Genomic DNA, 26,766 nt, shown 5'->3' on the forward strand with positions numbered 1-26,766 from the left:
AATTTAAATGGACTTATTTCAGTCATTATTGTACTTGACCTCTTAGCAATTCCCCACACTTTGATCACTTTGCCGTTCTTGAAAAACCCTTACTTTGCCTTGTGTAAAACCACCCTCTCGAAGGTTTTCTCCTGTGGTGCTGCTCCTTCTCAATCTCTTGTGCTGACTTCTCTACCTCCATCCACACTTCAAGATGTTGGCCTTGGGCATGATTGAATCTTGGGCCTTGTCTATTCTCATATTAAATCAGAGATAGCAAATTGGCAACCTTCAAGCTCAATCTTCATTGTCTGAAAAATATTAAATACCCAATAGACATTTGTTTGAATAATTAATTAGTTATAAGACTAGAACTCAATTCGGCTTAGGGTAAGGGGATGAGGACACAGTGTGGAACCAGCCGCTAAAGCAAGCCCCAAGACAAGAAATTCCTCCCCACCCCACATCAACATGTTCTCATAACAGTTAACATAAACTACCTAGGCCAGACAATTGACAATTGTCCAACAAGAGATACTTAAGGACATTCTTGACATCTGGTGATTTTAAAACACAGCTAGGAAGTTGTTTGGAGTATTTGGCCTGGGGTGTACAATCAAGAAATTCATGCAGCTAAATTATGTAGCCAAATGAGAGCTAGCTTAGAACTCCCAGTAAAATGAGGGTCAAATAAACACACTATTACCAGTTTACCCACTTGTTTCTCTTCTAAGATTCAGTGATAGTTTCTTATGCTTACCCTTGTCTCTGATCAATTTCATAACAGTCAGCAAAGGAAAGGTAGAACCAAGCAAAGAGCATAGTCCAATTCACATGCTTTCAGGCCAAATTCATCTCTATAAAACTCTGATCAAATTCAACTTCTTCCAAAACCAGCTGATGAGCAAAAAATTGGCCCAACCTAAACTTATCCAGAAATAGCTGTTCAGACAAGACTTGGCTCTATACAAATTCACTGGAGACCAGCTAATCAACGGAGAAGTTTACCATCCAAAATTTACCCCCAAACAAATGTTTATTCAAGATCTAGTTCTATACAAACTCATTTGAAATCACCTTGTCAGAAAAAAGCTTTCTCTTCCAAGGCTCATCCAAAGGCAGCTGTTTAGCCAGGACCTAGCTCTATACAAATTCATCCAAGACAAGTTGATCTGCAAAGAATTCTCTCATCCAAAGAAGCTATTCAGTAAGGAGCTACCTCAAACAACCTCATCTAAAACAAGCCAGTACTCATCCAAAAACAGCTGCCTCTAAACAAACTCTCCAAAAGCTAACATCAGGAAAGCATTTCCCTGTCCATAGCTGGTCCAAAAAAAGCTGTTCAGCTGAAACCTGGATGTACACAAAACTATTCAAGAATAGCTAATAAGCAAAGAATGAACCCATCTAAAATGCATCCAGATACATCTACTTAATTAGATGTTGTCTTTCCATATAGTCATCCAGGAGCAGCTATTAGGCAACGAATTGTCCTGGCCAGAGCTCTTCTTAAAACAGCTATTCAGTCAGGAACTTGCTCTCAAAAACTCATATAAAATCCCATAGTCAATCAAGTCCTGAGCTATCAAAGTATTTTCCAAAATCTACTATTTATAAAAAACTTTAAAAGCCATATCAAAAAATACCTGACCACACCAAACTTCAAACAAATCAACAAAAGACCTGGACAAACTCAATCTCACCAAAAAGAAATTTTTCCTCCCCTGCTCCTCTATCAAAACCCACATCCAGATCCAATATTTTCATTTGCAAGCTCTCACCCTCAAATACAAACTAGTACTATAACTTTCACTGTCCCTGCTACCACTGCTTCTAAAGCAACTTCTACCACCACCACCACATCTACAACTAAGTTCTAACCATAATCCCCACACTAACATCAGCTATAACTATAAAACAAACCACCCCATCCAAAACAGCCCCAAAGCTGGCACCTATAACTATTACTTTGAAACAAAAATATTTCCCTATGATGGCACCTAATCTTAAACTGGCTCTTTGTCTAACTTTGAAACACAGAATCTCTTATGGCACCACAGAATCAAATACTGACCTTGCATTTCCCTTTAAAACTATATATTTTCCTGATACTCCTACAAAAATGAAAGTAACTACCCAATTGTCAGTATTGTTTCGACTCTGAAACTATGTAAATTCCCAACACCATTCCACAACCTTATTATCTAAACCATCATACCACCATCCAAACATTGAAAACATGAATTAATCCTTATACTAGTACCACATCTCTCATTTCTCCCCTCAGCATCCTCATTTGTGACCATTTGTAGGACATTCTTTCTCATTCTGAAAAATCATCTACAACAAAGCCTGCTATTTTTAAATCCATAAGAGTGTACTTTTAATGGTGAGTTGAAATTTTCCCACATAAACAGAGTACAATGTTACCACAACGTGTTGAGCTCAACCCTGATGAATGTGGAAATTTGATATAATGTATCCAGTATTTCTAACGACATTACATACTGAACTTTATCACCTATGACCAATGGCCAACCCACTCTCCCAAGAAGTCTGGACATATTTTCCTGATACCCAACCTGAAAAAAACTTCAAAAGATTAGTAATAAACCTATATAGTTTTTTCTATTTAGTAGAATTTTAGATATACTTAATTCAGTGGCTGTCCTTCTGACATTCATCAAACCACTCCATAGAAAAGTGGCTCTACAGAAGGTTTTCAAGCATATACCCTAATTTCCTCTGGGTAGTATGAACTGGTCAACAATTTTAAAGAATTTTGTAAATTTACAAAGTCAAGCAAGTGATAACTCAATTCAACTCATATTTATTGCTCTACCACATGCAAGATACTTTGCTGGGTTGTACAAAGAATACAAAATGAACAAGACACAAGATCTTCCTTTAAATCTAATATCTCAAAATAAGAACACAAATAACAATAGCATCAGCCAAAGTAGAATAAAATAAATATGAAATTCATTAGTTAAAATAGAGTTTCAGGGAAGGAAAAGAAATCCTGACTCCAAATTAGGGGAAGAAAAACAATGACAATTGTGGCATAAAGAAGGATCTTTAAGAATGAGTAGAACATTGACAGCCAGAGATGAAATGGGAGACTCCAGGCAGAGGGAATATCATGAACAAGTTTAGAGAAACAAGATGAAAATCCACTAAGGCTCTTTTCTGACATCCAGTGCATACTTCCATTTCACCTGCACATTATACAGTGATTGATACTGGCTGTATTTCCCATAAGAATGTAAGCAGGTATTCTGTCTTATTCACTTTTGTACCCTAGCATCTAGTACAATGTCTGGGCTAGGACAATTTAGGTTTATATTTAGTAGGTGTTGTTAGAATTATTATGCACCAGGGAATGCTGACTGCAGTTTCCAACTATTAATTTACTTAATTATTCAATTACGTTATCACAATATCACAATAATAAATAGCAATCATGTGTCTCAAATCCTTTTAATACTGTGATTGAATGATCAAGTGGTAGAAGGAGAAAAAGAGGTTTCCAGTCTACTTTATCTTTTCATTGCTGAACAGGTCCTCTTAGACTGGGATTCACAAAGAGTGCCTTGGGTCTGGGTAATTCCTATCTTCCCACATCCATTGGGTGTAATGGAGTTGGGAAGAGGGTACATTACTTGGCTTGAGAAATCCTAGGAAGTTCAGGGGTCACACAAGAGAGGTTTCACCAGGATTCTTCTAAACCAGGGACTCTTAACCTAGGTCTTCACAGTTAGGCTCTCAGGACATCCATGATACACATGTGTTGTTAGATACACATTGTGTTCACGGGCATATGTGCCTTTTTTCTGAGGAGATGGTGTATAGATTCAATCAGATTCTCAAAATATTCCATAAACCAAAGAAACTTAAAACTAAAACCAATAAAAAACATCAAGAAATGTCTAGACCTACAGGGCTAGGTGTCACCTGTAGTTCACAAAACACTTTAATGAATCCTCATATCATTTAAGAAAAATAAATTACCTCACTGTTTTTGCTGATGTCTCTCAGTTTTGGAATGATTGAGGAATTTCCCCCTTTTATAGTACATATTTCTTGACACACACCTCCATAATTATATTACTGCAAGTTATCAGCTTTCAAACTTAAAATTCCTTGTCTAAGAAATTACTCACCCTTCTTAATTTCCCTTGTTTATTTTGGCCAAAGTCTACTGACTGCTCATTTTCCAAGCTAGGGCATGTCCCATTCTAGCTTGGGGTTGGAGACATGTCTGCAACAGGCATTTGACGCACTGTCAGTTCCCTGAATCACCTGATTCACCTGTGACTGTCCAGACAGTCACACAGTGATTCAATTCAAATGAGCTATTCATTAGCACCATACTCTAGATTGGGAATAGAACCCGTCTCCTCACCTAAGCCGAGGAAAAACAGTGTCATAAAATTCAACTCTGCCTCTTCCAAAAAAGAAAAATATATATATATTTAAGGAAGCCCCTCCCCCTACACATTCACTGAAAATAATGCCCAGGGGAGAGGGAATTACCCAGTGTGGTGGGCTCCCCCTACTCAATGAGGCTTGACTATTTAATGTACCCCCACAAAATGTAAGCTCTTTAAGGTCAAGGATTTTTGCCCCTTCCATTCAGTTTTATCCCCAGGAACTGAAACAATGCTAGCAGAACATAGAGTGAATATATGCTAAATAATGGGTTGGAAGAATGAATTGACTGAGCAAAAGAATGAAGGGCTTCCCTGGTGGTGCAGTGGTTGAGAATCCGCCTGCCGATGCAGGGGACACGGGTTCGTGCCCTGGTCCGGGAAGATCCCACATGCTGCGGAGCGGCTGGGCCCGTGAGCCATGGCCGCTGAGCCTGCGCATCCAGAGCCTGGGCTCCGCAACGGGAGAGGCCACAACAGTGAGAAGCCCACGTACCGCAAAAAAAAAGAATGAATGAATATGTCTATGAAAGCCTGTGAGAACATAAAGTTGCTTCCCTTCCACATACTTTAGCTCTTATGTTTCATTGTTCCTCTTAATTTCACCTTCTTTACCAAGCTATTTTCTGTCCCATCAATCATATATATCCTTCAAATCCACTTAAAGTCTCATCTCTTCTCTGAACTCTACCTTGCTCCAACTCCCTAGAGTATATACCTCTACCATTTATCCATCAACATGCAGTGACCATCTGCTGCTCTACAAAGTTATTAATATAGAAGACACTAAAGAAATATAAGACAAGGCCCCAGGAACTCTCCATCTATTTCAAGAGAAACATACAGTCAGGAAATAATGAAGGAGCTGTGTGAGATAATGTCTGATCAAGAGCCAAAGTAAATAATAGAAGCAAACAATCAAAAATACTACAGGTGATTAAAATTAGGTATCTCTCCAACCTTTCACTGCTAGCCTCACCTCATTTGGTTCCAGTGATAAGCAACAATAACATCTCTCCTTCATATGTAAACACTTGTTCTGCTCTCCTTGCATTCTTAATGAATGGATTATTTTTATTCTTCAAAACCTAGTTCAAAGGTCACCTCCTCTACTGGGTTTCTCTGCTGTCTGTCCCCAACAAAATTAACCACGCTCCCCTTCGTACCTGTGACTACTCCTAGGATTACATTTACCAAGCATACACGGGTTAACCTTTGTGTTTCTCTCATTCTTACCAGACAGTAACAAAAGTTGATTGTGTAATGAATAGTTACAGAAAAGGTTTTGGGAACAACTAATCGTCTCAGACAGACATTCTGTCCCCTAAAACTAGCCAAATCTAAGATGGCCTTCCATGGGACTTCCCTGGTGGTGCAATGGTTAACACTCCACCCTTCCACTGCAGGGGGCACATGTTCTATCCCTGTTCAGCACAGAATGGCCAACAAAAAATAGGAACTAAGATGGTCTTCCATGTGAAATCCTGGCATGACACAGATTTATCTTTAATTGGACTCAAAATTTGTTGAACAGACCCCACCTCCATCCATATATAAATCGTTAGAGAAGAGGCATATCTCAAAAACTCCAGGGGAAGCCTGGGGACCTGAAAACCTATGGTGAGCACCTCATTGTTCTTTCTGTGAAAGAAACCTCAGTGGATCCCTGCATTTTGCTTAGATTAAAGTAGATTTTTCCCCATTTAAAATAAAGTACACCATACAACTTTTCTGGAAGGAAATTTGGCCATACTTATTGAAACTTAAAACATACATATCCTTTACTACAGTACTTCTAGGAATAATACCTACAGCAATACTCCCACGTGTGTGAAAAAAATTTATAAGGATGTTCATTGTACCACTTTTATAATTACAAATTAAAATGGGAATGGATTAAATTTCCATCAAAAGGAAATGTAATATAATGTAGTCATTAAATACATGAAATAAAATCTGTACTGACATATATGGTCATCCATTATTTGTTAAGTAAAAAAGTAAATTTCAGAGCAATAAACATAATAGGTCTTATTTTTTAACATACACAGTTATATTTTGATGTTTGATTTATTATGTATACATGATAAACTAGGGATGTCTGGGAAGCCATTTGGGAAGGAGATGGAGGTGAAGAAGGATTGTAATTTTTCATTGTCTGCACTTTTTTTAATTACACAAAGTATATCTTCCTGAAATACCCTCTATTCAAATGGTAGACATTGGGTAACATGATGTCTGCCGCTAATAACTCACCTAATGAAGTGTTGGGAAATGAAAGAAACCAAATGATTTCACAAACAGCTAAGTCCTCATTGGTCCCTCAGTTGCCAGCCTCCTGGAGTCAAGTTTAAATTCCTACTACAAACTCACAGCTCATGAAAGGGTAAAGTTTTTCATCATAGAAACTAGAGAAATCAACTGGACTTTGCATATTGTCTCACCTGTACATTTTGCCTAGTGAAGAAAAAGGTAACAGAAATGACTATGTTTCAAATAGAGCATTCTTTTTTTTCAAGTACCACCTTGTCTCAAAAAGAAAAAAATAGAGTGAAAGAATAACACTATTTTGTTGTTTCAGGTAGTAATTTGAACATGAAGGCTACGATTCTCCTGTTTTGTCTTCTAGGATCAACTCTATCATTACCAGTAAGTGAAAAATGTATATTTTATGAACCAACCAGCCTGAGCTGCATCTCTCTCTCTCCTTGCCCTCTGCTAAAACTGCTTTGTGACCCATTCCTTTAGTTTCCCGTTTTTATTTTCAAAGTTGAAAGATGATAAACTAATGAAGTGTTACTGCATATTTCAATGTACTTACATTGTTAAAATACATCCAATCTATCGTGGATTGAGTGGATTAATTTTATAATAAATTAATTTTTATTATTATTTTGATTTATTTTTGAATAATAAATTATTGATTATTTGATTTATTTTGAATAATAAATTAATTTTGATTATTTTTGGCAGAGAAATAGGGTAGAAATTAGGAGAAAAAGGAATGCTTTAGATTATGTCTGCTCAAAGTGGATAATGATTCTACTTCCAAAAAGAAGTTAAGATTTTCTTGCCAACTAATTATTTTGTCATGACCAAAGATGTAAACTAAAACATTCTGATTTTTCTAATTGGAAGCATGAAACATCTAGATTGTATAAACTGTAAAATGTCTACCAAATCATGCAATAGTAAGGGAATATTAGAAAGCAGTCAATATTTTTTACTTAGAACATTTCATCACAAAACCTGTTCATATATAACAGTTTTTTGAACAAAAAAGAGCACTAGTATTCAAACGTGTATTCCAACTGTCCTTCAATATTTTATAGACATAATATGGGTGGTTTGGGTCTCTAAGTGAATTTCCCTTTGTTTGAGATGCTTCAGTGTGGACAATAAGAAAAAATTTTTAAATATTTACTATGAATTAGCAGAACAAAAAGAAATAATTCTCAGTTAGGCCTCAAGCTCACTTAACACTTCCTTACTCATCCATACAATCAGCAAATATTTACTGAAAACTCTCTGTATACCATATATTGTGCTAGTTGCTGAAGATACAATGGTAAGAAAAAAAGGCATGATCCTTCATGGTGTTTACAAGGGCTATAGATACTAAAAAATATTTTTAATGTTAAATTATAAATTTTAACCATGATTAGTTCTATGAAGGACCTGAACAGGGTGATCTTGGGGGAAGGGGATGGAACAAAACATGAATAACCAACCTCCTTCTTATTTCATTGCAAATATACATTTGTCGGGCTTCCCTGGTGGTGCAGTCGTTGAGAGTCCCCCGTCGATGCAGGGAACACGGGTTCGTGCCCCAGTCCAGGAAGATCCCATATGCCGTGGAGCGGCTAGGCCTGTGAGCCATGGCTGCTGAGCCTGCACATCCGGAGCCTGTGCTCCGCAACGGGAGAGGTCACAACAGTGAGAGGCCCATGTACCGCAAAAACAAAAACAAAAACAAATATACATGTGTCCTTTAAAGAAGTTGTCTACAAAAATGTGATGTTTAAACAAGGTAAATTAGGAAGTTAAATTCTTTGTAAAACATGGATTTTGCGCTTCACCGAAGAAGTTTGTCAAAAGGTTCTTCTAAATAAGGTGTCTCTAGTGAATTTAAATTACTATAAAATTTGTAAAGACCCAAGACAAATAAAACTTTCCTGGAGTGTTCTGCCTATGTTTTCCTCTAAGAGTTTGATAGTTTCTGGCCTTACATTTAGGTCTTTAATACATTTTGAGCTTATTTTTGTGTATGGTGTTAGGGAGTGATCTAATCTCATACTTTTACATGTACCTGTCCAGTTTTCCCAGCACCACTTATTGAAGAGGCTGTCCTTTCCCCACTGTACATTCCTGCCACCTTTATCAAAGATAAGGTGACCATATGTGCATGGGTTTATCTCTGGGCTTTCTATCCTGTTCCATTGATCTATCTTTCTGTTTTTGTGCCAGTACCATACCGTCTTGATAACTGTAGCTTTGTAGTATAGTCTGAAGTCAGGGAGCCTGATTCCTCCAGTTCCTTCTTTCGTTCTCAAGATTGCTTTGGCTATTCGGGGTCTTTTGTGTTTCCATACAAATTGCAAAATTTTTTGTTCTAGTTCTGTGAAAAATGCCAGTGGTAGTTTCATAGGGATTGCATTGAATCTATAGATTGCTTTGGGTAGTAGAGTCATTTTCACAATGTTGATTCTTCCAATCCAAGAACATGGTATATCTCTCCATCTATTTGTATCATCTTTAATTTCTTTCATCAGTGTCTTAAATCACAGCAAGGTCCTTTTTGACCCACCTCCTAGAGAAATGGAAATAAAAACAAAAACAAACAAATGGGACCTAATGAAACTTAAAAGCTTTTGCGCTGCAAAGGAAACCATAAAGAAGACCAAAAGACAACCCTCAGAATGGGAGAAAATATTTGCAAATGAAGCAACTGACAAAGGATTAATCTCCAAAATTTATAAGCAGCTCATGCAGCTTAATAACAAAAAAACAAAAACCCAATCCAAAAATGGGCAGAAGACCTAAATAGACATTTCTCCAAAGAAGATATACAGAGTGCCAACAAACACATGAAAGAATGCTCAACATCACTAATCATTAGAGAAATGCAAATCAAAACTACAATGAGATATCATCTCACACCAGTCAGAATGGCCATCATCAAAAAATCTAGAAACAATAAATGCTGGAGAGGGTGTGGAGAAAAGGGAACCCTCTTACACTGTTGGTGGGAATGTAAATTGATACAGCCACTGTGGAGAACAGTATGGAGGTTCCTTAAAAAGCTACAAATAGAACTACCATATGAACCAGCAATCCCACTACTGGGCATATACCCTGAGGAAACCATAATTCAAAAAGAGTCATGTACCAAAATGTTCACTGCAGCTCTATTTACAATAGCCCAGAGATGGAAACAACCTAAGTGTCCATCATCAGATGAATGGATAAAGAAGATGTGGCACATATATACAATGGAATATTACTCAGCCATAAAAAGAGACGAAATTAAGCTATTTGTAATGAGGTGGATAGACCTAGAGTCTGTCATACAGAGTGAAGTAAGTCAGAAAGAGAGAGACAAATACCGTATGCTAACACATATATATGGAATTTAAAAAAAAAAATGACATGAGAAACCTAGGGGTGAAACAGGAATAAAGACACAGACTTACTAGAGAATGGACTTGAGGCTATGGGGAGGGGGAAGAGTAAACGGTGACAAAGCGATAAAGAGGCATGGACATATATACACTACCAAACGTAAGGTAGATAGCTAGTGGGAAGTAGCCGCATAGCACAGGGAGATCAGCTCGGTGCTTTGTGACCGCCTGGAGGGGTGGGATAGGGAGGGTGGGAGGGAGGGAGATGCAAGCGGGAAGAGATATGGGAATATATGTATATATATATAACTGATTCATTTTGTTGTGAAGCTGAAACTAACATACCATTGTAAAGCAATTATACTCCAATAAAGATGTTAAAAAAAAAAATTTCAGCAGGAAAAAAAAAAAAAAAAAAACTTTCCTGGAGCACAGCTATCATTCAAAGCAGATTGAGGAGTGCTGTGCAGGTTAATGCAGATTGGGAGCGCAGTTAGAAACAGTGGTGCAGGGAATGTGGGAAGTAACATTAAAATGTCTATTAGGTATAGTATTGGTATTTATTAAATAAAACTCAGGACACATAGACAAGGTTTTTAAAAATGATTTGTACATGAATTTATTGAATTATCATAAAGGTATATAAAATGAATCGAACACTTAAAGCAGCCTAGCAATTGTTTTCAGTAAATCAAAAGTTTTGGACTAGGGTACATACTGGAGATGCGACAGGTTGCATACTCAGAAGAATAGTCAGGCTAGGCCTCAAAAAGAAGGTGAGCTCGAGCAACAACATGAAGCTGGTGATAAAGTGAGCCAACGATGGGAGAAAAAGCATTCCAGACAGAGGGAACAGGTGGAGATGAGGCTCTGAGGCAAGAAGCAGACTTGAGTGTCCCAGAGACAGCAAGTAGCCTAAATAACAGTAGGAGAGTGAACAAGAGAAAATCAGGTAGGATGGAAGGTCAGAGAGGCACTGGGGGCCCAGGGCCTGAGGGCATTTTAGGCCATTGTATTGTCCCTGGCTGAAAAAGAAGTCAAGCCACGGATTGAACAAAGACGTAAACACACCAGACTGTTGTTTTAAAAGGATCCCTCTGACTGCCATGCTGACAGTGGATTGTAGTGGATGAAAACACATTTGCAGAATTTATACTTACATAATCTTAAGGCTTAAAGGGACCCCTAAGGACAGATAGTACCAATCTTACCTCTTACAACTGAGAAAAAAGACCGAAGTGAAATCAAGAGTCATTAGTAGCTCCAGGATATATCCAAGTGATCCAAGGGTTAATGCAGTGCTGGGGGGCCCACAGCACACTGCCCTTGGGGATGCAGCCAGGAGCAAATGCCAACCAGAGTCAACCTGGCCAGAGAGCTTCCACCTGAATGCAGATGGAATACAAAGAAAAACAAATAGAAGGATTCATTTCTTCAAGGACTAAAAGCACTTGCAGGGATCCTAGTACAGGCTCTGCAACTCAAAATATCACCTTGGCAGCTGACACTGCTTCTCACTTCCCTCTTCTATAAAACAATACAACTAGATCATATGGATTCAAGGAGATTTTTACCCCTAAAATTCAGTTATTCTCAATACACTAGGAAAATACCCTGGCCAGGAAGGGGACAGAATTTCCATTACAGGAAGTGACTTTTCAGGCACGAGGTAAAATTAGGAAGCTTTGTGAAAATGCAGTAGAAATCATGGCAGCTTACCTTCAAGCTTTGGGAAAAAGCAAATGTGTATAGAGCTAAGGTGTGGACTATATATTTCATGTCCTGGAAAATGAGGAAAGCACTTTCAGAAAAGAAATGGGAACCTAGGACCTACCTCCAGAAATCCATGTGCCCTATCTCACCCTCTGTCCCTCCCCAGAGCACCCCTCCTGGTCTGGCACTTTTCTGCTCCACAATTCCATCTCCTGTCATGCATAAAATGTTCCACGGAGTTAAAATTGCTCCAAAACCCACAGAGGCTAAAGACAGATGTTTTTGCATTTGGGTCAACTTGTTACCTCCTGGAAATAAATGGATGCAAAACCTCAAACACAACCCTGTTTCTGCAAAAATTTGTTATCACAGATGCAGCTCAACCCTGCTTTGGTAGTTCCTCCAACAAAGCTGGTTCCAGGTCAGGCAACACTGCTAAACCAACAACAGCCAAATCAGGTAAGAGTCCTACAATGGGGAACATTTACAGACCAGCAAAGGAAACATGTTAAGACTAGTGGATTTAAAATCAAGATTCAGCCAAAGTCTCATGACTGAGCAACAGAGTGAAAAGCTTTATTTGGGGGAAAATAAAAACAAGAAAATACTTGTTTTCAAAACTTTGAGCAAGAAAAGCAACACATCTTCATTCTTTTTCCTTTTGTCTGAATAATAATTTGGTTTAGCAACCAAATCTAGTAAACTCTGAAAAGCAATAGCTACACCTATTGAAACAGCTTGGTCATCTATGCCCTTGAAGTACTGTGACTTAATCATGTATGGCATTTGCCAGAACTAGCAGGGATTAAGAAGTAATCTATAAAAATAATTGCAGATTTCCTCGTGGTTTTCTTAAATTTCATTGTTGCTGATGAGCTGATGTGTTACTGTAATATCTTTGAAACATATTTAAATACATATGAAAACTGCATGGTCTCCTGGCTACACACCCCCTTCTTCCCACCCTTGCTCTGTTCAAAAGGACCTCTCCTTACCTATGTCTAGACTTTGTGAAATAGTACAATAATACCAGTCTAAAGTTCTCTTTTTGGTCTATGGACATTATACAATACTCATGTCAGTAGCTGACCTCCCTCCTTAAGGAACTAGAAGCTCTGGGGACCTTCTTTGAAAAATAATACAAAGTTAGATATGTAAAATTAGTTACTAACGTGAATAATTTATAATTAGATAAGAAACAAGAGTAAATTACATATTTTTAAGCTGATAAATACCTTAAACTTGACACATCGCTAGTGTGCCTCCTAGGGCCACGGAAGGGGGCAATGTTAGTGAGAGGCCCTGAAGCTTTACCTTCGTGGTAAATCCACCTGTGACTGGAGTATAGGTTACTTGAGGATATCCTCCACTGACAGCACTGTAAAACCAGACAACCTCTTGTCTCACACATCAATTTCAATGCCCTGCAGGTCTTCCCTTCTTTAAGTCTAATTCCATTGACACAGATGCTCACACTGGGGTCAGACCTGCAACTGGTAAGTACTCTTTTTTATCATTTTAATATCCATTGTTAAATAAAAATAATACCTAATGTGGAGGGTATGTGTGTGTGTGTGTATCCATAGATGTACACATGCACACATATTCATTGTAGTGACAGAGGAAAGTCAAAGAGAGTTCAATGCTATTCAATACATCATTAGAAAATTTTCTTAGCAAGAGAATCTCTAAAGGAATTAATCTAATTCTTAAGTCTTTACTTCTTTAGTTCTTCTCACCTCCTCTCCGAGCTCCCCTCCCCATTCCTCTGACACATCTTCCTCATGGCCCATACAACATCCACATACCCACACAAACACTATGACTGCTCTCATTGCCCCAAAAACAAGAGCAAACAAGAAGGGGTAGAAATATCTACATTCTTTTCATAGAATATCTGTATAGTTTAATCTGTTTGGGGGATAAGATAATGTTTCTTTCCTGCTTAAAATGGATTTTTTCCACTGGTCTGATTTAAATATAGTACTAGACCATATTCAGACTAGATATTTTATTCTGAGCCTCACAATTTTCATGGGGATACCTATGAAGGAACTCAGTCCTTCATAAGAAAGTCATCAGAAAAATTCCAGGAACCCTTGCTGTTGCAGCCAAAAAGGGAAGGCAAATATAGAATCACTTAAGTAATCCTCAGGAGAATGGGTTAAATGCCAAAGAAAAACTTAATATGAGAAAATTAGTCCTGGACTTGATTGTTGTACTAGTAGATTAAACAAGTCTTTGCACTTCATTTCTATATCTAATTCCAAATGCAGTGTAGTATACTATATATTTGCATAGCTAATCCTCCCTTTTACATTTATTAAATATGAATTCGGGTCCTGGATGTTTGAACTGAAACAACACAATGAAAATCTTCCTCGTTGCCCTACAGCTAAATCCTGCTGCAGGGATGGCACCTGGTACCCAGACCCTCCCACTGACCCTGGGGGGATTGAAGGTACAGCAGCAGCTGCAACCACAAGTGAGTTCAAAGACCTACTAAGTTTAACAATGGGGAGCATTTTCCCTCAGGTGAAAGCCTAAAGGGGAAGAAAGAATATTTTCAAGGTTCTTTAAAGTTCTACCCTGATAATTTGCAGAGGGATGTCCTACTAAATTTAAAGCAGTCTTTGGCAATTTGGTTCTTGCTGAAATCCCATGAGAACACACCAAGAAAATAGCATGCTGCCCCATAACCTCTCTAGAATACATTTGTAATAGGTAACAGGAAATATGAAGAGTTGGGGAAGATCGAGAAGTAAAGAATAAACGGGGGGATTGAGAGGTATCAGGATTCTTCTCCAGCTTGCTCTGTTTCTATTGAAGACCTTCTGGGTGACCAAAATCATTCCAAAGAAAAAATAAGAGATGGATAAAGTCTATTTCCAGCAAATCTAATCTCATCCTTTTTGTGTGCTTTTTTCATGACTCCTCTCGAGTCCCCAAGGGTTCTCTTGTTCCTTCTCTCCTGCCATCGTTATTTGCTTTCAGGAAAACCCCCCAAAAAACCCTCACATGAAGATATAAATGACATACTTAGGACATCACCTCTTTCCAAAGTGTTTGCATTTTAACTGCAAAGTCCAAATTTTGTCTTCTTGGAACTTCTCTAAATAGTTAAATTACTCTAAAGAAATATATAATGATCCCTTTATGACTAAATTGGTTACTGTTAACTAATTCTCCCTAACACATGACCTCAGCCCCTATCATTCCCACGTAATGGTCTAATTTTTTGTAGAAGCTTTCTTGATTATTACATACATAGTATATGTTAACTATAGAGAATTTAGAAAACACAGATAAGGAAAAAGAAAAAATAAAATTTACCCATAAGCCTACCAGCCAGAATTAAACACTGTCAACATTCTAGGTTATGTCCTTCCACTCTTTTTCTATGCATATAAGTACACTTTTTAAAGACAATATGTTCTTACTATAGCTGATGTTCTATAATCTAATTTTTTCACTTAATACATTTTGAATAGTCTTTCCTATATTTTGAATATTCACTTATAACATTGTGAATCACTTATAACATTGTTTTAAATGATTGCTAGTATTCCATCATATTGAAAACATTGGTTTTTTTCCCAAAATTTTTGCTGCTATAAACAATTCTACAGTGAACATCCTTTGACTAAGTCTTTGACCACTTCAGTGATTATTTCTTTAAGACCAGTTCTTAGGAATAGAATTTGTGGGTCCAAAGATATTCAAAACTGTAAGAATTTTAATACACATTCCCAAATAATAAAGCATGACTATACCCTGACCATCTTCCTACCACTATGGACACGTCCAACTTATAGTAGCAAGCTTATATTAATTAGTAATTATAATCAAAACTGAGTTTAATTTACAAAATTATTTTAAGCTGCTCAATTTAATTCTATATCATATGCAACTAATACTTTTTTCTGTGCCTTTTGTCCAAAATAACAACACAAGAAACTATACTGCTTCATTTATTCATATTTGTAAAAATATGTAATATAACTAATTTTTACATTTCTTTTTTTAATATTGATGTGTATACCTGTCTATCAGTCATTACTTATTCCTTACAGATATATTAGAGCCTTCACTCAAAGTATCTGCTGCTTATTTATATCTTAATAATAAAAGTCATCCTCAGAAAAAGACTAGAGAGAGTAGCAAATAAAATGAGAATCTCTTTACTACATGACCCTGGTGTAATCCATCTGCCAATTGCCCAGGTTCAGTTTCAATTGCTGGCCTGCTCTAACCTGGAAGTCAGGCTTAGTACATCTTCATATCCACCAAAGAATATATCCACCGGAGTCAAAGGCATATGTGGGCACTGTAGATGTTACTAAAGATTCAGTAGAGACGGTTCGACATTCCACACTCCCCAACATGCAATAATATAAATCAATCCTCGTTCTCTGTGGGGATTCTTCGATGTCTCTAGGCTATGCCACCACCAAGGGTCCCCACACATGCCTTCTCCTGCGCAGCCCCAGTCCCTCCAACCCTGTCTCTCCCTATGTAGAGGACCTTACATCCCTGCCAGAAACCTGGGCAGCTGCCCACAGCGTTCATTTATGTAAGGCAGGCCAGAGTGGCTAAGAGTGAACTCTAGAATGCCAAAACTTCTGGTCAAATCCCAGCTCTCCACTTACTGCCTATGTGGCCAAGTTACCTAATCCTCTGTGACTCCCTTTCTTCATCATATAGAATAGAGATTAATTAGAATCTACCACTAGAGCTGTTAGGATTAAATGAGTAAATCTACATAAAACATTTAGAACAGTGCCTATACATGGTACTCATTCAATACGTGTTAGCTATTATTATTTCAAACAATATCTCTGTCGAAAACTAACACTTTTTCTCCTTGTTACGTTGGTGCTACATTACTTAATTCTTACAATACATTTTTTACTTAGACATTTGTGGTTTCCTTTTGTATCTTTCTTTTCCTTCCAGTTTGCCTTTAAAGAAGAAATTTCAATTTTGTTTTCTCCCAAATCCTGTGTCCCTTCCCTTCAATCCACTTTTCCATTGCCACCCTGAAGATGAGTTGCTTTTGGTCAGTAGCCAGGGATCTGACAGAGAGTAAGGCTTTTTCTTAAATGTGTGTACTTTTTACCTTTTGGCATTATGGGTGTTACTGTACAAACTTCTTGAGAAATAATAAAGTTAAGAGTCTTTTTATAAGACTTTCAAATCTTTTAGGTCTGGAATATTAAAAGTCCCATTTTGATAACTTTTGTGACACTCTATGAGTTTCTATAGAAATAAAAATAAACCTTAAAACCCTAGTTCTTTCTGACAGACCCCATGGTTAGTTCTTAGAGTACTAGAGCACACCAACACCTCACCCAGATCTTTCCAACTACAAATCCATAACATGTACACAGTTATCAGTGACCAGTGTGGTATTTCTCACTTAGCTCTAAGAACTCTGTTAGGATGAGCGTTGTTGAACAATATCAACCAAAATTTCCTTCCAGTGTTCTATTTTAATATCAAAATATCCAGGCAACAATTATGAGACTAAGTACACATGCTTCAAGAAATCGTGATATTTTAAAATATCCATTACATGTTTTAATGTATCTTCTGAGATGTCATATAAAAGAAACACATGGATTTTATCAACATGATTGCTTGGAATAATTTTAGGTTTGGGATAGCTTGAAATCAAAGTTATTTTTTATTCATCCAATTTACTAACTTCTACCTTTTACATGTGCTGCTTTGGACTGGTTTCTAAATCTCTGGGTCTAATCTTTTTACAAACTGGATGAGTTCCAATTCCCGTCCTGCTCTGTGAGTCCATATATATGATCATAGATGATACATTAAACAAATATCTATTCAGTAAATATTGTATGCTTTTTAAAAGTCTCAATATTTATATCACTACCAGAACTTACCTTTTAGTATATTTTTTCCTATGTCTCTCACTCTTTTTTCAGGTGTTACCAGTTATTGTAGCACACCTTGGAGCCCAGGTAGGATTATTTTGTAAAATGATTTTTATTTTAAATCATCTTAGTGTGAAATATTTCATCCTATCTCAATTCACCAGATAGTTGCCAAGTTTCCTATTTACTTTGCACTGTATGGACACTGATAATAACAAGAATAATTATTGAGCACTTACTATGTGCCAGGCACTGTTCTAGTACTTTTTATTTAATATGTACTATCTCATCTAATTTTCAAAACAACCTTTTATAGACAATACTTTTATTTCTAATGTAAAGATGAGTAACTGGCAATACTTACAGTTAGTTATTTATTTACAATCACACAGTTAGTAAATGTCACAGATGAAGCAACCAATCCTTTAAACCACACTGTTAAGAAAATATTAAATTAATGGGCTGATCTAATAATTAATGATTTGGGGGATTTTTATCTCAAATTTATTTATTAACTATATATCTTTTCCCTAAAAATGACACACTTTCCTCTCTCTCTATTTTCCTTTGTGAAAGGTAATTCTTGAGATCACTGATAAAATTACCAAGACCCAAGATCAAATATGAACATCAGATGGCAGCTATTACTTCTAAAAGCAGAATCAAGTATAAAATTCATATTAACTCTTAATTCCACATATGGGAACACATTCCAAGGAAATAATCTGAAATACAGCTAAGGTTTATTTACAAATAAATTCATCAAAATAATTTTATGGTAGAGAAGAATATTAGGTGCAACCTACATTTAAACAAAAGGAAAATTATTACGTAAACTGTACAACATAAAATCAAATACTTTGTGACCATTCAAAATTATATTTATTAAAATTTGTTGGTAATGTGGTTAAATGATTGCTGTGTAGTATTAACAGAAAAGGTAAGACACGTTGTAAAAATTACATGACTTCTAGTATGTAAAAAAGAAATGTTTGAAAAACATCTGCAAGAAAAAATATCACATTCTGCATGATGGGATTTTTTTTATTGCTTTCTGCATCTTCCAAGTCTCCCCTCATGTGTATCTATTACCTAATTATAGAAAACATGTAACTTCTGTAATGCAGAAGACCTCCCATCACTCAAATAATAAACGTTAGTAGTTCAATGTCATGTGCTAACTTGAGTTTTGTGATACAAATCACAAAGGCAGTTTAAATTATTGTTGAAAATAAACACATATCTCTTTATAATATTTATAACTATTTTAAGTTTTTAAGTTATTATAATATATATAATATATATATTGCCTCAAATATATTAAACCTTGCCTCAAATATATTAAAAATCTGTCTAATAACTTGTGTTATTTTCTTTTTAGGGTGCTATCCTAAGCTCAGAGGAATTGGTAAAAAGAAAAATTAATTACTAGTATTTCAAATTCCTTTCACTGCTACCACAATGCTGTTTTCTATCGTCATATAGCCACTTTTGACCACAACCCCTAAATCTGGTGCATACTATCATAAACTGAACACTTTTATAGGTCCTCACATTAGGTTAGCTTTTGTCTAGCTGGGGATTTCATCATCCTTCTCCAGCTACTTGTCCCCATTAATTTGACTTAGCTTTTGTTTTCCACATATTGATGTCAGATTCAGTTCTATCCAGAAAGCCAATTCATAGTTTTAAACTTTGTATTGATTAAAACGTAGGATTGTAAGTTACTGAAATGCATGCAGATTTAGAATAATATACATATTGATATTTAGCGCAGGAAGGATTAATTTTTTGACTTAGATGTTTAATGTTTATAGAAAAATTTATTATTTTTCTAGCATCTTATGGCGATGAATGAACTCGTCTCTATACATATGAATAACTAGAGGGCTGACCCTAAATAAAACTCATAGTACCATTACTAGGCATTTCTATGCATTTCCGCATAAGTCATTTTCAGAGAAAAATTATTTGAATTAATATGGTATCTAAACATGACACTGAAGTAAAGAGTTGAGGCAATATCTGGGAAGACAGTTTTTAAACCTCTATTATTAAAAAGGTAGGGATTTGCCTAGACTGTCCATAAATAAAATCAAGTAACAGGGATGTTTTGCCAACACTGATACATGAATACCCATATCAACCAGTTATTGACCCGATTCTATAAAACAGGCACCTTAGTAGATTCTTTTACATGTGTTGCCTTTAATCCTCACCAGATTACAAAATAGAGATTTTTTTACATGTGTTGCCTTTAATCCTCACCAGATTACAAAGTAGAGTAGAGATACCAACTTTATATAAAAAGAAACTGAGACTCGGAAAGCTTAAGCAAATTAGGTCCGAAGGTCAAAAAAATAAAAGTAAATCCAGATTGAAAACCATTTTTCTATCCACTATACTAGTGGATAGAAAAATGGTTTTCTTTTTCTTTTTTTTTCTTTTCTTGGTGAAACTCACAGTAATAGCTATATTTTTTATGTAACTAACACACACACACACACACGTTTTATGAACAAATATTTACCCTTAGTATATATAGTGCACTGGTAATTTATAGTCTATTATTTTTGCCTTATTTTTTAATGATGGGCACCACTCACCTTTATTTTATTTATTTATTTATTTATTTAGCTGCATTGGGTCTTCGTTGCTGCACGGGCTTTCTCTAGTTATGGCGAGTGGAGGCTACTCTTCGTTGCGATGCGTGGGTTTCTCATTGTGGTGGCTTCTGTTGTTGCAGCGCATGGACTCTAAGCACACGGGCTTCAGTAGTTGTGGCACGTGGGCTCAGTAGTTGTGGCTTGAGGACTCTAGAGAGCAAGCTCAGTAGTTGTGGTGTATGGGCTTAGTTTCTCCGCAGCATGTGGGATCTTCCTGGACCAGAGCTTGAACCTGTGTCCCCTGCATTGGCAGACAGGTTCTTAACCACTGTGCCACCAGGGAAGTCACTTTCTTTATTTCAAATGTATGAAAGCCCCAACTCCCAATTTGAAATTTTCTGTACTCTACTCCTATCTCTCACTCAGCATAAGTCTAATTCTGGTTCCAATACCTCATAAATCTAAGACAGTGTTTTCCAAACATCAGTCCTGGACCATCAAACCAGGACAACTTGGAGAGCTGGTTAAAAATGCGTATTTCTGCCTTCCAGATGGTGTTTATGCAAACTAACAATTGAGATCCACACTCAAAGAAACGGACCTGTATCTTAATTTTGAATTCTCAATGCTTTTGATTCTGTGAGAATGCTGTCAGAACTGAGAGGTCCCAGAGAACTGGTTCTTGCCTGAACTCTCTCCAAAACCAGCTGATTTCAAATTATTACTTCTTAGGAAGAACTTTTCACAGTAATTTATTCCCAGGGGGAAAACAACAACAACAAGTGTAAGTAGCAACAACATTCATTACCAGTGGGCAAATCACTGACTGCCCAAAAGAGAGAAGACCCACTGAGTAACCTCAAGGAATACACCAGTGGCTGAATTGCCAAAAGAAACGTTTCTGACTGAATATTCCAATGCCTTTGAAAAATACATCAAAAGAAACTTGAAGGGGTGAAAACCATGAGATAAGAATTGATTAATCTACTTGAACTAATTTTTCCATTAACTTTTAGTCTCTTAAATTACTCTAAAAAGAAATATGGGCAAAGGAGAGATGATGCTTTAGGTCAACAACAGAAATGCAGCCCCCTGTAATTGTATGGATTTTCTCCCTTAGTTCTACCTCCAGATACACCTGATATGAACAAATGATGCATTATTCCTCTTCCTGTGACTGGCTTGATTCTGGCTTTCCCTTTCTGAGGAAAATGGAGCACAGCAAGGAATCCCAGTAATGAAAACAGCATCAGGCTTGGCTTGGGAGAGGGAGGCATTTCCTCTGAGGAACGCTCGATCTTTACTGTTTTTTCTGACTCTACCCTCTCCATCTGTAAATCCTACCAAAACTTGCTGCCCTCAAGGAAGAAAAAGCTGGTTGACCACCTTTTAAATGTGTTCCTTTGACTTTGTTTTCTATTTCCTTCTCTCATTCCAGCCAGCGACCCCCCAAATCTTTACAGGATTTATCTTCCATCCCTTGTTTCCCGGAGCCATCCTGCCCACCAGTCAGGCTACTCCAGATGTCCAGAATGGAATCCTTCCTGCAGGACAAGCAGGAGCAAATCCTGCCATCCGGGGAAACTCAGAGGGCCCCTTCCCAACTACCAGTGGCACAGATGATGACTTTGCAGAGACCACCCCTGTAGGCATCCAAAGGGGCATACACACCACTGAGGAAACCACCACAGGGTCACCAAAAGGTAAGTTCTCCAAGCCAGGAAAGTGCCTCAGGGCCGTGAAAGTCATCTGCAGAGTGAGAGAGGAGTTCTTTGTCTTGCCTTGACAAATACAGATCCCAGTAATATCAGGGAGCCCCCTTACTCACTCACATTTGATTCCAGCAATGTGAGGGAGTATTTTTACTGGGCTACCAACCCTATTGGATCTATCCAGAAAGAAGACATTTAATTGCTGGCATAATTTACTTTCCATGTTAGGTCGGAGCTGGAAATATTTGGAAACAGACAGTGTTCTCCATTTCCCATCCCCCCCGCACCCTTCAAACACACACAGGACACAGTTAATCAATCAAGATACTCTTTTCCACTCACTAAGCATGGATGAGCCTCAGAACCTTCCTAACATAAGGAAGGTTCTGAGGCTTCAGAAGGTTGCAAGCTGCCACTAGCAATAGACTAGAATTAGTGCAATGCATGAACCCATGTGCCACTTCCCTCAGATGGGACTTAAGAAATGTTGCAAAAATCAGCTCTTCTAGTACTAACAGACAGAGATAATCATTTAACCTGTGAGGATGTCCAGACCCACATGTTCCAAATATCCAAATGGACAAAAGAATGATTTGCTATTGATACTCTTGCTCCAAAAAAAGAAATTTTGATCTCAAGTAAAACATGTTTGAATTCAATATGCCTTTACCTACATTTAAAAAGTGTCTTTTTTTCTTCCAGGAATTTAGTAAGCTGTCTCAAATTTTTTCAACTAAGCCACCTCAAATGTGTTGATACATAAGAATCATTTTCATTGATCATATTATGGAATAGACTGAGACATACTGGAGTGTATCAGAAGAAATTAATTCTTAGTTTACCTAAAAAATTTTTTCTTGAAATTTCAGAAGATATACACTTCCTGGGGAATACTAACTTTTGAAAAAGAATACTAATTAAATGGATAAATTTATCTTTAAAATATAACATTATGTCACCTTAGACCCAGAAGATATGTATATTAAAATGTATTTTGAAACTGACTCTTTTTCTTCTTTGCGGGTGAAAGTTGGACAATTTCAGAAACTCCATTACTTCAGGATACTTAGATGGTACTCTTGGTCTAGACTTTCTTTGGAAGCAGACAATGCTGCAGTCATGGGAGTGGACATCCAGCTGTGTAAGAAGAGTTCTAATTTCCTCACAACTACCTTATGACCCACTCTATCCCATAAGAGCCACAAATTTAATTTTTAATATTCAAATTAAAAGCAAATTACATATGCATCTAAAATATGCAGTGGAAGTCAAGAATTATAATTCATATTGTCTGTCCTCAAGTTGCTTATACGCAGAGCTAGTGATTATGGCATTTAATCGTTAATTTGGTATGCCTGAGTAAGAAATGAAATTGATAAAATACCTGCTAAAGAGCTCGAGGAATCATGTTCCCTGACTTCAGACTATACTACAAAGCTACAGTAATCAAAACAGCATGGTACTGGCACAAAAACAGACATACAGATCAATGGAACAGGATAGAAAGCCCAGAAATCAACCCATGAACCTATGGTCAATTAATCTATGACAAAAGAGACAAGAATATACAATGGAGAAAGACAAGTCCTTCAATAAGTGGTGCTGGGAAAACTGGACAGCTACATGTAAAAGAATGAAATTAGAACATTCTCTAACACTATATACAAAAATAAACACAAAATGGATGGATTAAAGACCTAAATGTAAGACTGGATACTATAAAACTCTTAGAGGAAAACATAGGCAGAGCACTCTTTGACATAAATTTCAGCAATATCTTTTTGGAGCCACCTCCTAGAATAATGAAAATAAAAACAAAAATAAACAAATGAGACCTAATTAAACTTAAAAACTTTTGTACAAAGGAAACCATAAACAAAACGAAAAGAAAACCCACAGAATGAGAGAAAATATTTGCAAATGAAGCAACCCACAAGGAGTTAATCTCCAAAATATTCAAACAGCTCACACAGCTCTATATCAAAAAAACAAACAACCCAATCAAAAAAATGGGCAAAAGATCTAAATAGACAGTTGTCCAAAGAAGATATGCAGGTGGCCAAAAAGCACATGAAAAGATGCTCAACATTGTTAATTATTAGAGAAATGCAAATCAAAACTATAATGATGTGTCACCTCACACAGGTCAGAATGGCCATCATCAAAAAGTCTACAAACAATAAATGCTGGACAGGGTGTGAAGAAAAGGGAGCCCTCCTACACTGTTGGTGGGAGGTGAATTGGTATAACCACTATAGAGAACAGTATGGAGATTCCTTAAAATTCTAAAAATAGAACTACCATATGATACAGCAATCCCACTCCTGGGCATATATCCAGAGAAAACCATAATCTGAAAAGATACATGTAGCCCAACATTCATTGCAGCAATATTTACAATAGCCAAGACATGGAAACAACCCAAATGTACATCAACAGATGAATGGATAAAGAAGATGTGGTATATATATACAATGGAATACTACTCAGCCATAAAAAAGAATGAAATAATGCTACTTGCAGCAACATGGATGGACCTAGAGATTATCATATGAAGTGAAGTAAGTCAGAGAAAGACAAATATCATATGATATCACCTATATGTGGAATCTTAAAAAATGATACAAATGAACTTATTTACAAAACAGAAATAGACTCACAGACATAGAATACAAACTTATGGTTAACAAAGGGGGTAATGGGGGGGTAGATAAATTAAGAGTGTGGAATTAATATATACACACTACTGTATGTAAAATAAACAACAAGGACCTACAATATAGCACAGGGAACTATACTCAATATCTTGTAATAACCTATAATGGAAAAGAATCTGAAAAAGAATGTATATATACACACATATATATATATAACTGAATCACTTTTATACACATGAAACTAACACAACATTGTAAATTAATTATACTTCAATTTAAAAAAATAAATAAAATAAAAAATTTTAAAGTATCCACTAAAGTTGAGACTCTTGCTCTGCACACCTAAAAGGTAGAATTTAATCTGATTTAAATTTATAACCCAGACCACTGCAGTTCATTCAGAGTGGGAGGGAGTTGGAGGGATTACTATAAACTACAATAGAGGTCCCACATAGGAAAGATATGAATAGGTTTAATAACATTCCTCATTATATTTGAGTCAGCCCCATCAGTATGGAAAAAACCTAAATATATACCCACACAATATATTCCATGTTATGTTTTTCAGGTGGTTAAAATTTTACTAGTTGTTAAAGATTTATTAGCCACAGTGTTTCAAATTTGCAGAGCTGAATAACATATTATGAACTGTTAAGATTTTTATAGCCAAATAAGAGTAAATTAGGATTTAATTTTCAAAAAATACTTTGCCATTAATGTCATGTGATACTAATTAAAAGTGCTAATCAAAAGATTTCCTAGGTAACCCTCTATCAAAAAACATTCTCTCTGAGCCTCATTTTTCTTATCTGTAAAATGGGGGCAAAAACCTGTTATAGATATCCCACAAGTTTAACAAGATGATCAAAACAGGTAATACATGAAAGTGCTCTGTAAACTCCAAACCACTGTAGAAATTCATTTTGTTTACTTTCAATATCCTTCAAACCAATTAAAATTACCTGTCCTTCCAGCCCCACATCTTCTCCCTGGTCTTCCTCAATATACTTTAATTATTAGTGTAGGTATATAATTGCCAGCTAAACCATCGAGATCAGGTGTCTTCCTGGGTATGCTACACTTGGGGGAATCTGAAAACTTCCCAAGGCTAAAGGCAAACAGATGGATTTAAGGGCTCAGTTTCCACATTTACATCCCACATATGGACTTTCCTAAGATAGATCTGTCTGAGAACATGTACTACATTTCTTCCTCTACTTTCATAGTCACTCTTTTCTCACATTACAGAAAAAAGACCTATGTCTCATCTGTCACTGATCTCACTGTGGAAAAGTGTTATGTCATAGAAAACCTCCAGGACACAAAACAAACAAAGAATTTCAAATACTGGTGCTGGTGTTGAGAATGACAATGTCCTTTTAATGGCCTTTTACAACTCAGGTAGTTTCTTATTCTCAGCTTTCAATGAAACTAAATGAGGACCTACTGGAATAGGAATTTGATCATTGAAAACATTTTTGCAGTACGTGGGCCTTGCACTGTTGTGGCCTCTCCCGTTGCAGAGCACAGCCTCCGGACGCGCAGGCTCAGCGGCCATGGCTCACGGGCCCAGCCACTCCACGACATGTGGGATCTTCCCAGACTGAGGCAAGAACCCATATCCCCCGCATCGGCAGGCGAACTCCCAACAATTGCACCACCAGGGAAGCCCTGAAAACATTTTTGATGGTAGAAATTAAAACTACAAAACATTAAATGTTTAGTTATTAATTCATTTTAAAATATCAATGACACATAAACTGCATGTCAATACAAATAGCATCATTTTTAAATTAAAAATAACTTTTTTAATTTGATGAGAATGCTCAACTTAATTAACAAAATTTAGTGAGAAGAATGGTTTTATCTTTGAACTCTCATGTCTGACTTAATAGAAGATGTTAGGATTCTCTTATCTGCTTCTGCATTCAATCTTCATCTGTCACAATATCACATATGTAGCTGCTGGAAAATTCTACTGTATATTCTTCATAGAATGAGAATGACAAAGGAAATTGAAATCTTTATATTATTATGAAAATAGTTTTATCTCACTGACCTATCAAAAGAATCTCAGGTCCATTTACATGGAATTTTAGAAAATGCAAAGTTATAGTGACAGAAAACAGATCAGTGGCCACCTGGGGC

General features: G+C 36.6%; 1 protein-coding gene across 1 annotated transcript; it reads left to right on the forward strand.

Moving 5' to 3' along the window:
• The first annotated feature begins 7,004 nt into the window (after window positions 1–7,004).
• On the forward strand, window positions 7,005–22,671 carry AMTN (amelotin). The gene is made up of 8 exons (XM_067734636.1): window positions 7,005–7,058; window positions 12,116–12,202; window positions 13,174–13,239; window positions 14,139–14,228; window positions 17,695–17,730; window positions 19,025–19,051; window positions 21,688–21,952; window positions 22,664–22,671. The coding sequence occupies exons 1-8, from the start codon at window positions 7,005–7,007 to the stop codon at window positions 22,669–22,671; spliced, it is 633 nt and encodes a 210-aa protein (XP_067590737.1).
• Window positions 22,672–26,766: the final 4,095 nt, after the last annotated feature.

The sequence above is a fragment of the Pseudorca crassidens genome, chromosome 4, assembly GCF_039906515.1.
Source record: "Pseudorca crassidens isolate mPseCra1 chromosome 4, mPseCra1.hap1, whole genome shotgun sequence".
Classification (NCBI taxonomy): Eukaryota; Metazoa; Chordata; class Mammalia; order Artiodactyla; family Delphinidae; genus Pseudorca; species Pseudorca crassidens.